Here is a 16,332-nt window from a genome sequence, read left to right on the forward strand (position 1 = left end):
CCATGTTGGACCTCTTTAGTACAGTTTAGCACAGTGCTTGGCATGTAGTAAGCACTTAACAAATGCTATTATTATTATTATTGTTCTCATTATTATTATTATTATTATTATTATTATCATTATTAGAACATAATCCAGAGGAAAGTTTAATGGAATGAGAGGGAACTTATTACAGTCAGAAAGAATACTCTCCATCTATACTGAGAGCAGAACAAAAACAGGAATAGTTCAGGCATGAGGATGAATTTTCAGAGAGGTTCATTCTAGTCATTCAAAGGAATTACTGTCAGAGCATATGGAGTGATCTTCTGGGGAGTGGGCAAAATAGCACAAAATTGCATGCTTGAAGAGGTATAGACCTTTCTGTGACTTTTAAGGTTTGCCTCAAAGGCTTATATACATCTCTTCAATTGAACATTAAATTTATTTATTCTTGTTTCACTGTTCGTAAATATTTTTATGTCTACCTTCTCTATTAGAGTATAATCTCTTTGTAGACAGGGAGTATGTTTTGCCCTTTTCTTTTGTTTTCCTGACTGTTTGGTTCATTGAATAATCATGTCATAAATACCACTAATAGTACTACCTTTCTTCCTGCCCTTTCACTATTTGATTCTCCAACAATTTAGACAATGATTATAAAATATATTTCCACCCTGGCACTTCTGTACATTTGTTATTTTGTTCCCCTCTTTTGGATCTTTTGTCTACTTGGGTTAGATTTGAAACTTTTAGAGTGTAATGTCTCCTGAGGGACAAGGCCGAGTCTCATTTCTCCTATGTAATTCTTCTTAGTGCCAGCACTGTGCTATACATACAGAGAGCCTGCACAATAAATACATCTGAGTGATTGATTGAATGAACTCTGTTCAGGGATTTTCTAGCTTAGATTTTGCACTACTCTTCCAGGCATTTGGAAGAAATGTCCTCTGAAAATTGAATATATAAATGGATCTTAGACCCTCCCTTTAGAGCATTATGGGTTTTCTCTTCTATTTCCCCAATGGAATGAGGAAAGCAGAGGTAAAAATAGCTAACGGCTCGCTCTGGGGGGTGATTTAGTGCAGGAGGGAGGACCAGATTAGGTGCCATGGTAAGCAAATACAAATATTATATCCAGTTTGGCCCTCAGCCTCACTGCTCTGAGTGTGCCCAATATCGGAACCACATTCTGTGCCAGTGATGGCATGCCTGGCTTTTACCGGGAGCCACTTAAACTCAGCTGCTATTGCTTTTGGCCTCTAAAAATGGGTTCTATGGAAGAGCTCTAAATTGGATGTTTGTATGACAATTCAGGCTATATTTTTCCTCAAAGTACATTTATATATGCATTGTGTATGTATACATTATTCTTAATCATTTATTTAGCCATTCCACTAGTTAAAATGATCCTTTTAGGCCAATGCATCTGATACTTAGGAAGAAAAACTGCCTTCCAGCTGAAAGTGATTGCTGTGTAACTCGTTCCTGATTATCTTCTGGCTACCCATTTGTTATCAGGCCCTACTAAACCATGATTTCTTATTCTCTTTTGTCACCACTGCCATGATTATTTTATTAAAGATAAAATAGTGAATGTTGATAGTGATGACTATAATGATAATGCTGATGATTAAAATATTAATGAATTTTCTTCAATATGCCCATATCTCTGTGTAGCTAGGTCTGACTCATAAACTGATTTAGAAATAGTTGTCATTCCACCTATGTCATTTTATTCTACATATAGATGTATAAAGCCCGGGCCTCGGAGTCAGAAGGACCCAGGTTCTAATCCTGGCTCTGCCACATGTCTGCTGTGTAACCTCAGGTAAGTTGCTTCACTTCTCTAGGCCTCAATTACCTCATCTGTAAAATGGGAATCGAGTGTGAGCCCCCGTGGGACAGGGACTGTGTCCAACCTGATTAGCTTATATCAACCCAGCACTTAGAAAATTTCTTGGCACATAGTAAGCACCTAAGTTCCATAATAATGATAATTATTATTATTTTTATTACGCAGTTTTAAAGATGATGCTACTGATGATCTGATTTTTATCAGCGGTAGCAAGTGTGGGAAGATTATCCTTTGCTGCTCTACTGCATTTGTTACTTCAAATGCTTGGCTCTGTTTTGGATTCTCCTCTTAGTGTTACAATATCCTGAAGACTCATCTTCATTTGGGGTTTTTATTTCATCATGACTTCAGAGGTTTTTTTCAGCTCGCTCCATCACCCCAACCAATTTTAGTTCTTCATAGAGTATTTCTTGTGGCATTCTTTTGTCTTCAATTCGTCTCATGTGACTGCCCAGAAAAGCTGTGATGTGATGTGCTTTGATGTCGGTGGTCTGATTTTCCATTCAGGATCTTATCATTTGTAATCCTGTCTGACCATCTGATGTTAAGGATTGCAAGTACGTGGCATTGGTGGATTTTCTCAGGAAGTCAAATGTGGACTTCTGTGGTAGGACAACCCATCATAGTCTTAAGGAAGATTGACAATTCAGTTAACGCTATATACTTTCAATTTGCCATATTTGCATCACAACCTATCTTTGAGCTTCCCAAAGAACCCATTAACCTTCCATCACGTTGTCTATCCTTGCATAGTAATAATGATAATAATGCTAATACTAATATTCATTAAGCACTCACTATTTGCCAAGCACTGTGTTAAACACTAGAGTAGATGCAAGATACTCAGATCAGGCACAATTCCTATCCCACAATCCCTATCGCTATTTCAGTGTCTAAGAAGAAGAGAAAACAGGTATTTTGCTCCCTGGCATAGACCCACAATAGCACTTAAGTACATATCATTGAACTCTGTTGCTTCCCCAACCTATTATTTATTTTACTGTCTGTCTTCCCCACTGGACTGTAAACTCCACTAGGACAGGAGTAATGTCTACTAACTCTACTTTTCGAGATGCTTCTAAAAGTGCTCGGCAGAGAGTAAGTGCTCAATAAATACTATTGACTGACTCTCCTTATCTTTTAAAAATTGTTGCTTAGTGGAAAGAGCACAGACTTGGGGGTCAGAGGACATGAGTTTTATTCACTGCTCCGCCACCTGTCTGCTGTGTGACCTTGGGCAAGGCACTTAAACTTCTCTGGGCCTCTCTGGGCCCATCTGTAAAGTGGGGATGAAGGCTGTGAGCCCCAACTGATTACCTTGTATCTACCTCAGTGCTTAGAACAGTGCTTGGCACGTAGTAAGTGCTTAACAAATGTCATTATTATTATTATTATTGCTAATAATAATAAAAATGAGGAAAACAGACAGAAAGAAGTTAAATAACTCATCCAAGATTACAGAGCAGGGCAAGTAACACAACATAAAACCTGAATCTCTGGATTCCCAGTTTCATGCACTTTCCCAAAGACCATGCTACTTTTCTTGCATTAGATCATCACTGGATAATGATGAACTAACAGGTAACAGGATTCAGTGACTGCATTCAATTTGGTGTTCCCTATGACCCTCCTTGATTGCATATACACTTTATACGGTGTATTATGGTTGATTGTGGGCTGGTCCTTCAGGCTAATTGTCAAACTCTGATTCTGAGGAACAGCCCACAACCCACCTTGGGTCTTCTTAGGTTTCTGCTTCCAGAACCTCATTGTTGATGTATTGGAATTCTTAATGATTCTTTCATTCTATTGAGTTGGGTCTCCGGAGAACCAGATTCATCAGTTTGACGCCTTGAGCAAGGCTGCAGAGAATAGGGTGGACCTCTTGCTCAGCCCTGGTTTATGCCACTGGAGCTAGGGAAAAGGGATGACGAGTTCCCTAAGGTTCTGTTGAGAGCAGTCACATCACTGTGGAGTAGCTTGAGAATCTTAAAAAGCTTCTCAGAGCAGCCAAAGCTGTTCAAGAATCACCAGACGTAAGGACTACTGATGACCCTGGTTTTGCTTCTGTCAGATTTCTGGACACTGTGAAAAGATTTTGATGCTATTTTTGCTTCGAACCTGGATCCAGTGAGCATCAAAGACCACACCTTACATGATCTGCACATGCATTGCAATTCTGGGAGGTTCTGGTTAAAAATGCTCAGGAGTTAGACCCAGAGGTCTCTGGCTAGACCTTTTCTAGCTTTGAAGAGCACTGAGAACCCAGAATGATTTCCACGTTCAAGAACTTCCCCAACTCTCCTCCTGGAGAGATAGGAGGCAAAAGCCAACAGGGTCCAGGTGATGTAAACAACACACATACCAGCTAGTAAGGCCTAGTCTTTTGTGTGTACAGTGGTCCTGAATTGGCCTTTTCAGTCACACATGCATCCACAGACAAATATCACCAACAATGGCATCTTCTTCAAATACCAAGGACCATTGTATTCACATACATGTGTGCTTATACAGACACATGCACACACACACATACGTATGCACTCACACACATACACCTGAGGTGGAAAATAGGAAATGCCAAATCAATTTGATATTTCTTTTAAAAGAAATATCAGTTTTTCAACTTTGTGATGTCACACAATAATAAATGTTGATTTAGCTTATTTTTTTGCCTTTGTATCTCCTGAGGTGAAAGTGAGTCTGTCAAAGACATTTCATTCAATTGTATTTATTGAGTGCTTACTGTGTGCAGAGCACCATACTAAGTGTTTAGCACTGTACTAATTTGAATAAGGGTAAATTTTAGATAAATATGCAGACAAGTGACTTAGTTGAAACTGTTGGAAAGCAGAGGATATGACCACATAACATTTCTTCCAGCCCTGAAATTTAATCTTATCAATCTGTCTGCCTTAATTACCTTCAAGAAAGGTGGTGTCCAAGTCTTCATCAGTGAACTATTTTTCAATGTTTGAAATATTCAAAAAAAACCCACATAAACCTTGAACTGATCATACCAACAGAAACTACTAGAATCTATGTTTTTGAAAGTCAACTCAATCCCCTTCAGAAAGATGAAAGTTTGAGTTTCTTCTTCCAGAATTCTAACATTTGATACTTCAATTAAAGAAAATTTCCCACTACTGTATTGAGATAGCATATGCATTTATCGAAAAACACCACATTATATTGTCACATATCATTAATTTTTAGTACTTCAGGGTAGGAAATCCAAGCACGATTCTGGAAGGGAAAGACTCAGTTATTTTATGATGATCATCCATTTCCCATTTTTCGCAATCAGTCACTGCATCTCCCAGGGCCACTGTTTCACCTACCCGAGTGGTTTTCACTTTATTTCCAGAGGAACAGCTCCATCCTTTCCGGTCGGGAAGAACTTTACATTCTTCTCCTTCTAGACACGGCTGCATGTGGCACCACCATTTCTGAGCCACTATTGAAGCTACAGAGGTAGGGGGGAAAAAAAGCCATTTAATATTTTCCATTCAAAACTATAGAGTGTTCTAGTGAAGCTATATGCAATTCTATAAGGGAAAAGAGTCATGAAATTTATTTGTTTCCTTGCTTTCCAGATGATATAAGCTTTTAATAAATCGTTTAAAAAGTAATGTCTTTATTTTGTTTTCTCCAGCAGCCCCCAATTATCAACTTTTGGATCTGATCCTACCTGTGAGGAACAAGGAGGGGAATGAAAGGAAAATTCCCCCTCAATGTCAAGCCCAGAGATCTGTCAGTTGCTCTGAATTGGTGTTATGATAGTAGGAGATGGGCTACTCTGTTGAAAGCCTCCACCATCATTTGTTTTCGTTCAAACTCTCCTGTCATTTACTGTTGACATTAGAAAACATTTACTAAGTGTTTTTCTTTGCTTCCCTCTCTTGGAAACATATTAACTAGGTTCTAGTGGGTTTCTACAGAAAAAAGAAAATCCATCAATTCACTGAGCTCTTGCTCAGTGATTGTAAGCCCCATGTTGGAAAGGATTACGTCTTTCATTCTTTTTTTTATGTTTCCCAAGCATCTGTGTAGTACCTGTACCCAGAAGGTGCTCAGTAAACATTCTTGCCAAGTTTGAATAATGTTGATGTGTTGACCAAATCGACTGTGTTCTATTTCTGATTTACATTTTCCAACACAGTTTACAGAATTCCAATTCGGCTCTTCAAGCCCTAGAATCCTACTGCTTATTTCCTTTTAGTAACTATCTCTGTCCTGATCTTTTATATTGCTTTTGTCCTCTAATCATTTGAACTTTCCTGATGTGTCTGTCACCAGTTCCTTCTCTCACTCTATGCTCTGATTGCAAACCCTCTGAGGGCCAGAGGTCATGTCTGTTCTCACCTGCATATACTTTCCCAGTGCTTATTCCAGTGTTTTGCATATAATAAGTGCTTAATCAATACTATTACTATCTCCCCTGGAGACTGTAGGTTTGCTGTGGGCAAGGAATGTGTTTGATTTATTGTTGTATTGTATTCTCCCATGCACTTAGTACAGTGCTCTGCACACAGTCAGTGCTCAATAAATATTGACTGACTGACTGCCTGGAAGAAAAGATGGCACTTTTCCTCGGACAACCTGGATGGTGGGTTAGCTTTACATTCCTCTCTCTCAAAAACAACCAACCCTTAACATGTGTATGCTTGTGAAGAAACAAATACTATATGAAAATTCTATACTTGATCATCACAAATTAGTTTAAAGATAAAAATATCCAAATCAAAGATTTTTACTTTGCTGCAGAGAAAAATGATTTGCTGATGCAGCTGTCGGCTGACTGATCTTCAGTCAATTCTATTCAGAACTAAGAGGCATTTCTGTTATTTACGGGATATAATCTCCTTCTTGAGAGGGTCCCCTTGTGATATTTAATCATTTCTCTGGCAGGTAGCATCAAACTACCCACTGTCAGTTCTTTTCCAACCCCCACCCTCGTTATGGGTCAGTTTGCATCTTTGAGCTTAAAGAACGCTTAATTTCAGTTACCAATAGAGGAAGCGACTGATCATGGCTCTAGTGTCATGAAGCCACCTGGAAAGAGACCTTACAGCGAAACAAAATAAGAAGTCGCACCATCAACACAAGAAGGCGCAGCCCGGGTGGTCCCTGCCACCTGCCCGGGGAAACAGGAGCACTTGACTGTCTGTGACCTTTCTTCTATCTTGTTCTTATTACAACATCTGTGGAGCGCCACAACCTCACAGGTCCCGGTTTTAACATGGTGAGCTGTGCAAACACAAAAAGAGAAGATAACATTCTAGGCAGTTGGGGACGCTTTTTCTCCGCCTGCTTTGAATTAGAAATACAACAAATATGGTTTGAGAAGGAACCCTGTGATGCATGAAACCCAAATTAAAATGGTCCTCGTTCTATAATGCAGATTTGATTTCTTTCCTAAATACAGTAGGGATATTTCCACCAGGAAATGCTCCTGGATGCAAAAACAATTATAGAATGTACAGTAGATTGTTACAGAACTGAGATATATAGAAATTATGTACGGTAACACAAAGACTATATTTACATCCATGGTATTGTGAGTAACCTTTTCTGTTCAACTCAGGCAACAAAATATTTCTTTCATCCACTGATAGGTGATTCTTCTCCAGAGTGGCAGTGCTACTCCATAATCAGACTTGAAACGAAAATTCAAACATTTCATCCAGAAAATGATGTGTTGCTTTTAATCAAAATGATAGGGGTAAGAGTCTAATCTCTCTGTGGAATTTTAAAATGTTAGTGTTACCCTTGTCTCCCTCATGCAAAGTGAACCCTAAGCCTCTTCAACCATAGAGCCAATGCCCACCTTATCATTCCACCCTCACCCCAGATGCAGAGAAGCAGTGTGGCTTAGTGGAAAGACCACGGGCTTGGGAGTTAGTGGTCATGGGTTCTAATCCTGGCTCTGCCACTTGTCTGCCGTGTGACCTTGGGCAAGCCACTTAACTTTCTCTGTGCCTCAGTTAACTCATCTATAAAATAGGGATTGAGACTATCAGTCCTACATGAGACAACCTGATTATTTTGTATCTACTCTAACACTTAGAACTGTGCTTGGACATAGTAAATGCTTAACAAATACCATTCATTCATTCATTCATTCATTAGTATTTATTGAGCACTTACTGTGTGCAGAGCACTGTACTAAGCGCTTGGGAAGTACAAGTTATTATTATTATTACCAGTGGAGCTGCTGCTACTGCAAGATCCCCCTCAGGCTTCTAAGGTAATCTTCTTTATAATAGTAATTATAATGATGGCATTTGTTAAGTGCTTACTATGTGCAAAGCACTGTTCTAAGTGCTGGGGAGGCTACAAGGCAATGAGGTTGTCCCACAGGGGGCTCACAGTATTCATCCCCATTTTACAGATGAGGTAACTGAGGCCCAGAGAAGTTAAGTGATTGCCCAAATCACACAGCTGACAATCAATCAATCAATCAATCATATTTATTGAGCACTTACTGTGTGCAGAGCACTGTACTAAGCACTTGGTAAGTACAAGTTGGCAACATATAGAGACGGTCCCTACCCAACAGTGGGCTCACAGTCTAGAAGACTGACAATTGGTGGAGCCGGGATTTGAACCCATGACCACTGACTCCAAAGCCCATGCCCCTTCCACTGAGCCACAATGCTTCTACAGCACATAGAAGGCTCTCCCTGATTCTTCCACCAGGGAACCAACCTCATCCCCCTCACCCTCCTCATCCATGGAGCACCCCAAAGCTTCACACAAGGAGCTACTACTGAAATGGAGAGCACGGCCCAGTGGATAGAGCATGGGCATGGGAGTCAGAAGGTCATGGGTTCTTGTCCTGGCTCCACCACTTGTCTGCTGTGTGACCCTGGGCAAGTTCATTTCATTTCTCTGGGCCTCAGTTACCTCATCTGTAAAATGGGAATTGAGACTTTAAGCCCCCCATGGGACAGGGAGTGTGTCCAACTAGATTTGCTTGTATCCACTCCTGTGCTTAGCACAGTGCCTGGCACCTTGTAAGTGCTTAACAAATACCATCGTGATAACTATCTCAGCAGTGGGCTGGATCCCCCATCCCCACACCCCTCTCCCATGCCCACCCAGCCACCAGTCCTGGAGTCCAGTTCCTTTGTCAGTTAAGCTTCAGAGGCCAAGGACTACTCCCCTTCACCCATACATATTTATTTTATTTTGTTAGTATGTTTGGTTTTGTTCTCTGTCTCCCCCTTTTAGACTGTGAGCCCACTGTTGGGTAGGGACTGTCTCTATATGTTGCCAACTTGTACTTCCCAAGCGCTTAGTACAGTGCTCTGCACACAGTAAGCGCTCAATAAATACGATTGATGATGATGATACATAGAGACCCCCAGGACCACCCCCCTTCACTCACACATAGAGACCCCCACCCCAAACACCGAGGTGCCATGGTGCGTCTCCCAACCCCTCTCCCAGAACAGAATCCACAACAACGACTGGAGCCGCTGCCATCACCAAAAGATACCTCCGAGTCCCCTCCATCACAATGTGGGATTGACCCTAGTGCCCCATGTTTCCCCAATGCCATGGTATTGGAGGATTGTCGCCCACCTCCAATCTCTGGGCCATGTGACTCCAAGATCGTACAGCAGGACTCAAAGTGGAGATCAAAAAGCTGGCTTCAAGGTTACCAAGAAGATCTTGCAGAATTTTGCTTCGGAGGGAATTTTGGAAGAGGGACCAAGAGTGATGAACACGCATGAATGGAGATAATAATATTAATATTAATGACAATAACTGTGGTATTTGGTAAGCGCTTACTCTGTGCCAGGCACTGTACTAAGCACCGGGGTGGTTACAAGCAAATCGAGTTGGACACAGTCCCTGTCCCATGGGAGGCCCCCAGTCTCAATTCCCATTTTTACAGATGAGGTAACTGAGCCCCAGAGAAGTGAAGCGACTTATCAAGATCACACAGCAGACATGTCACAGAGCCGGGAGTAGAATCCATGACTTCTGACTCTCAGGCCTGTGCTGTATCCATTGACAACCATAAATTCATTCATTCATTCACATTTATTGAGCACTTACTTTGTGCACAGCACTGTACTAAGCACTTGGAAAGTACAATTCAGCAATAAATAGAGATAATCCCTGGCCACAATGGGTTTACAGTCTAGAAGAGGGGAGACAGACATCAAAACAAGTAAACTGGCATCAATAGCATCAACATAAATAAATAGAATTGTAGATATATGCACATCAAAACAAATAAACAGGCATCAATATAAATAAATAGAATTATAGATATGTACATATGTACACAAGTGCTGTGGCAAGGAGGGGGGTAGAGCAAAAGGAGTGAGCTGGGGTAATTGGGAGAGGGAGCTGAGGAAAAAGAGGGCTTAGTCTGGGAAGGCCTATTGGAGGACGTGAGCCTTCAGTAGGGCTTTGAAAGGGGGAAGTGTGATTGTTTGGTGAATTTGAGGAGGAAAGGCATTGCAGGCCAAAGGTAGGACGTGGACAAGGGGTCGATGGCAGAACAGTCAAGAAACAGATGAAGATGATTAAGATCACAAGGACTAATGATGGTTTGTGTTGGCGGGATCATCTACATGAGGGCCAAGGGGAGGCGATTGTGTCTGATTGGGTAAATGGACAGATGTGTTAAGATCCTGCAGGTGTCAGTGGTCCATGTTAAATGCCTGGCCCAGGGACCACCCGTTGAGACCTTCTGGGAAGGAGTGGGATTAAAGGTGTCTGTCTTGGAGTGAGCTCTGGCCCCTGCCTTCTCTACGCTATTATCTGGGAGTGGCAGCAGTTTGCATGAAAACTGTATAAAAATACAAATCATAATGAAGATAAAAGTCATATTTGTTAAGTACTTACTATGTGCAAAGGACTGGGTAGATACAAGATCCCACAAGGGGCTCATAGACTAAGTAGGAGCGAGAACAAGTAATGATCCCCCAATTTGCAAATGAGGGAACTAAGGTAGAGAGAAATTAAATGACTTGCCCAAGGTCACACATTAGGTAAGTGGCAAATGCATGATTAAAACCCAGGTTGCCTGCCTCTCAGTCCCATTATCTTTCCACTAGACCACACTGCTTCTCCCAGAACATTATTATCATAGATATCTAGGGATGTTAAGAGATTTGATATTATATTTCCTAGTGGGCAACTTAGCCCAACTCTCTGAGAGATGAGCAATGCTTTTTCTGTGCTGGGAGATGCAGAGGTTTCCCTGCATGGTTATCAATCAATCAATCCATCAATCAATTATCGAGTGCTTACTGTGTGCAGGACACCATACTAAGTTCTTGGAAGACTACAACAATATAATGACACATTCCCTGCCCACAGCAAGCTTACAATCTAGAGGTGGAGACAGACATTAATATAAATAAATAAATTGTGGATAGGTGCATAAGTGTTGTTGGGTTGGGGAGGGATGAGTGGCTAATATCTATTCTATTTTATTTTATTTTGTTTACATATCTATTCTATTTATTCTATTTATTTATCTATTTATTTTATTTTGTTAGTATGTTTGGTTTTGTTCTCTGTCTCCCCCTTTTAGACTGTGAGCCCACTGTTGGGTAGGGACTGTCTCTATATGTTGCCATCTTGTATTTCCCAAGTGCTTAGTACAGTGCTCTGCACACAGTAAGCGCTCAATAAATTTGATTGATTTATTGATGGATTGATTAATAAAGGGAGCAAGTCAGGGTAATGCAGAAGGGAGTGGGAAAAAAGGAAAGGGGAGCTTAGACAGGGAAGGCCTCTTGTAGGAGATGGGCCTTTGATAAGGCTTTGAAGACAGGGAGAGTAATTGCCTGCCTGCTTTGAGGAGGGAGGGTCTTCCTGGCCAGAGGCAAGACATAGGCAAGACATGGGTGAGAGGCCAGTGGTGAGATAGATGAGATCGAGGTACAGTGAGTAGGTTAGCATTAGATGAGTAAAGTCTGCAGCCTGAGGTATGGTAGGTGGAGACAAGGGGATTGAGTGCTTTAAAGTAAATTCATTCATTCAATTGTATTTACTGAGCACTTACCGTGTGCAGAGCACTGTACTAAGCACTTGGGAAGTACGGTAAATGGTAAGAAGTTTCTATTTGACAGGGATGTGAATGGGCAACCACTAGAGGATCTTGAGGAGTGGGGAAACATGGACTCAACATTTCTGTAGAAAAATGATCTGGTCAGAAGCCATTAAGACCTCCCCTAAACTATATTAGTGCTTAGAACAATGATTTGCACACAGTAAGTGCTTAATAAATGTCATTATTATTATTATTATTACTATATCAGAAGTTCCTGCTGGACATCGGACAGGACCTTGAACTCTTTTCCCCTACCATAACATCAAGTCTCCTTCTGAGCCCTACTCAGCAAGAAGGCCAAAACAGAGCTGGTGGTTTTCTCATCGTTTATACAGATCAATGGAGAAAACAATCACAAACACTGGCATCCTGCTTTGTGTCCTTGAATGCCTGTTTGATGCTTTATCGTCTTATTTAGAAATTACATACCTTGCAGGCAAAATCTGTTCAACTCATATAAACTACTCAGCATGTGGCTGATGATTAGTAAGTATTAAATAAGTAAATAAGTAATTTAAGAACCTAAAATGAATAGACTGCTACTTGCAGAAAGTTTCTGAACAAATCCCTAAACATGATATAATGAGCCCTCAGATACCAGGCTCTTGCAATTTGGCAGAGAGCGCTTCATGGCAGTTCGAACAATCAGGTATTTATTGAATGCTTACTCTATACTAAGCGCTTGATGAGATGAGAAGCAGTGTGGCCTAGCGAAAGGAACATTGGCTGGGGAGTTGGAGGACCTGAGTTCTAATCCCACTCTGCCAATTACTGCTGCGTGAACTTGGGCCATTCATTCACTTAACTTCTCTGTGCCTCAGTTTCCTTATCTATAAAAACAGTGAGAATACCCCTTCTCCATCCTACTGTGATCCCCAAGAGGGACAGGACTGTGTCTGACCTGTATATCTAGAATATACCCCAAAGCTCAGTACAGTGCTTAGCTCACAGCAAGTTTTAACAAATGCAATCATAGAAATGAAAATTAATTAAAAATGATAATAGTTGTGATATTTCTTCTTATTATTAGTTTATGATCCATTAGAATGGTACATGGTCCTCCTCCCATATCCTTCATCCAAAATTATTTAAATGAAAAGGGAACAAATTTATCCATCAATATTCCCAATTACTACCAATTTTTTTTTCACAGACGCTGAATCATAAATACAAATAGCAGTTCCTTCACTGTTGTGAAGTGGCAAAAAGAGAGGTGCTTTTCATCATATAGCTAAAGCAATCAATATCTCCTCAACTTTGAATCTTTTAGTCTCTCCCAAATATCTAGTACATGAGTTTCCTTCCTTTTCCTTGTCTAATTTATTCCATTGGAATTGCTTCTTTCATCAGCCCTCCAACATTTTCCTTTTTCCCCAGAAGCAAATTGATTGGCATCATGCCTGATTTATTTTTATTTTCCAAACAAAGCAGTTCTATAAAATTAGGATTATAATCAATCAATCAATGGTATATTTTGAGTGATTACTGTAAGTTCTGTACACAGTGCTTGGAAGAGTAAAGTATATCAGAGTTGGTAAACATGATCCCTGCCCACAATGAGCTTAGGGTCTAGAGGGGGATGCAGACATTATTGTAAATAAATACATGACGGAGGGTGAGGTAAATACAAAATGCCCCAAGTGTACAGAGTCAAGATGATGCAGAAGGGAGAGGGAATATGGGAAAGAGGGATTAATTGGGGAAGGTCTTTTAGAGGAGATGTAAACTTACTAAAGAAATGTGATCTTTATAAGGCTTTGAAGGTGGGGAGAGTGGTGGACGGTTGCTTATGAAGCAGCAAAGCAACTTAGAAAAGCAGCATGGCCTATTGGAAAGAACCGGGGCCCGGGAGTCAGAGGACCCAGGTTCTAATTCCGGCTCCACCGCTTGTCTTCTGTGTGACCTTGGACAAGTCACTTCAATTCTCTGTGCCTCCGTTACCTCATCTGTAAAATGGGAATTAAGACTGTGGGACAGGGACTGTGTCCAATCCAATTAATTTGGGCCTACCCTGGCAGTTAGTAGGGCTACTGGCACAAAGTATTCACTTAACAAATGCCATAAAAAATATGAAGGGGGAGGAAGTTCCAGGCAAGAGGGAGGATGTAAGAAAGTGATCGGCAGCGAAACAGACGATATCGGAGCACATTAATCAAGGTGGCCCTGGAGGAGCAAGGCGGGCAGTCTGGACTGTAGTAAGAGATGGATAAGTTAAGTTAAATATCATTTCCTTTGACCTTACTTCTGTTTCGAAGTACAAGTGAGTACACATCCTCCATTATCGTGCTCATCCTGCTCACCACTGCTAGTGGAAAGCCAGATGCCAGGCTGACCTTGTCCATCTCAAATTTATCCTCATTTGCTATAACTCTGCACCCTTCTTCTGAAACCAGCACCGCTTCTTCTACCCCAGTTGAATCCCACTGAGGCTGCTTTCTGCAAGGTCAACAGCAGAAACTCCTCACAATGAGAAGCAGAGTAGCTCAATGGAAAAGAGACCGGGCTTTGGAGTCAGAAGTCATGGGTTCGAATCCCAGCTCCACCACTTGTCAGCTGTGTGCTTTTGGGCAACTCACTTCACTTCTCTGTGCCTCAGTTCCCTCATCTGTAAAATTTGTATTAAGACTGTGAGCCCCACGTGGGACAACCTGATCACTTTGTAACCTCCCCAGCGCTTAGAACAGTGCTTTGCACATAGTAAGCACTTAATAAATGCCATTATTATTATTATTATTAATCTGATTCAAGACAGCTCTCCCCCTCTTACCTATCATTCATTCTTCGATAGTATTTATTGAACTCTTACTCTGTGCAGAGCACTGTACTAACCACTTGGAAGAGAACACTATAACAATAAACAGACACATTCCCTGTCCGCAAAGAGCTTACGGTCTGGGGGCAGTGATGCAGAAGGGAGTGGGAGAAGAAGAAAAGAGGGGCTTAGTCAGAGAAGGCCTCCTGGAAGAAATCCTCACTCCTCTCCTAGAAACAAAGCCTGCGCACTTCACTCCTTTAAAAACATTATACTCACTGTGCCTCTCCCTGTCCTCACCCACTGTATCTGGGGTGAACCAAGGGTTTCCTGGAGGAAAATGCTTCTGGGGACTTGAATCTATCAAGTGGATACAAATCTCACTGTTCGCACCCTCCTCTCCGCAAGAGGAAAATCATTAGAACCAGCGTGGCTCAGTGGAAAGAGCACCGGTTTTGGAGTCAGAGGTCGTGGGTTCAAATCCCAGCTCCACTAATTGTCAGCTGTGTGACTTCAGGCAAGTCACTTCACTTCTCTGGGCCTCAGTTCCCTCATATGTAAAATGAGGATTAAAGACTGCGAGCCCCCGGTGGGACAACCTGATCACCTTGTAACCTCCCCAGCGCTTAGAACAGTGCTTTGCACATAGTAAGTGCTTAATAAATGCCATCATTATTATTATTAGGCAGAGTATAAGGTCTTTGTGGGTAAGTAGCATTTACTTCTAGACTGTAAGCTCATAATGGGAAGGGAACGTGTCTTCTTATTCTGCAGCATGGCTCAGTGGAAAAGAGCCCAGGCTTTGGAGTCAGAGGTCATGGGTTCAAATCCCAGCTCCGCCACTTGTCAGCTGTGTGACTCTGGGCAAGTCACTTCACTTCTCTGGGCCTCAGTTCCCTCATCTGTAAAATGGGGATTAAGACTGTGAGCCCCCCTTGGGACAACCTGATCACCTTATAACCTCCCCAGCACTTAGAACAGTGCTTTGCACATAGTAAGCACTTAATAAATGCTATCATTATTATTATTATTATTACTCACCCATGTGGTTAATACAGTGCTCTGCACATAGTAAGTGCTCAATAGATAATATTGATTGATTGAATAGGGACTTTGTGTCACTGTTATTCTGTACAGTGAACCACACCAAGTGGGTGATCAATAAATGTTATTGCTATTGCTACTAGATTGACACTGTATCAATATTGGCAAATCACTATCACAGGACATTTGGGACTTTTCAACACTCCTCAGCCTGTCTCACCTAGTTTCGTGGCAGATAAGTGAAGCAGTTAGACTCCAGAGCCAGTCCTTTCTTAAGGATTTCAAGATAATCAAGATTTCAACTCTGCTTGGACTCAAACAAGTGGAGTCAAGCCATTCTTAGGTATTTCTCTGTTGGCCAATCCTCTTTCAGTTAGAGCATTAAAGCAGCAGAACATTTTTGAGTTGCTAAGGAAATTTGGGTTTCAATTCTGGGTTAGCTTTGCCCCATGCTAGTCAATGGATCAATCAATTGTATTTATTGAGCACTTACTGCGTGCAGAGCACTATACTAAACGCTTGGGTCAGTACAGTATAATGGAGGTGGTAGACACATTCCCTGCCCACAATGAGTTTACAGTCTAGAGGACAAGCTTACAGTCCAAAGGAGGAGCT

At 41.4% G+C, this 16,332-nt stretch overlaps 1 protein-coding gene across 2 annotated transcripts in view; it reads right to left on the reverse strand.

Moving 5' to 3' along the window:
- TAFA2 (TAFA chemokine like family member 2) overlaps positions 1-16,332 on the reverse strand; it is a 526,830-nt gene that overhangs the window by 37,691 nt on the left and 472,807 nt on the right. For both annotated transcript variants that reach the window (XR_005456473.1, XM_038768659.1), the window contains exons 3-4: positions 6,935-7,087; positions 5,179-5,303 (exon numbers count right to left, since the gene is read on the reverse strand). Coding sequence is in view for 1 of the 2 variants with exons in the window: in XM_038768659.1 (XP_038624587.1) it covers positions 5,179-5,303; positions 6,935-7,087 (278 nt within the window). In the remaining variant the exon portion in view is untranslated. The remainder of the gene's footprint in view (positions 1-5,178; positions 5,304-6,934; positions 7,088-16,332) is intronic.

This window comes from Tachyglossus aculeatus, chromosome 2 (genome assembly GCF_015852505.1).
Source record: "Tachyglossus aculeatus isolate mTacAcu1 chromosome 2, mTacAcu1.pri, whole genome shotgun sequence".
Lineage (NCBI taxonomy): Eukaryota > Metazoa > Chordata > Mammalia > Monotremata > Tachyglossidae > Tachyglossus > Tachyglossus aculeatus.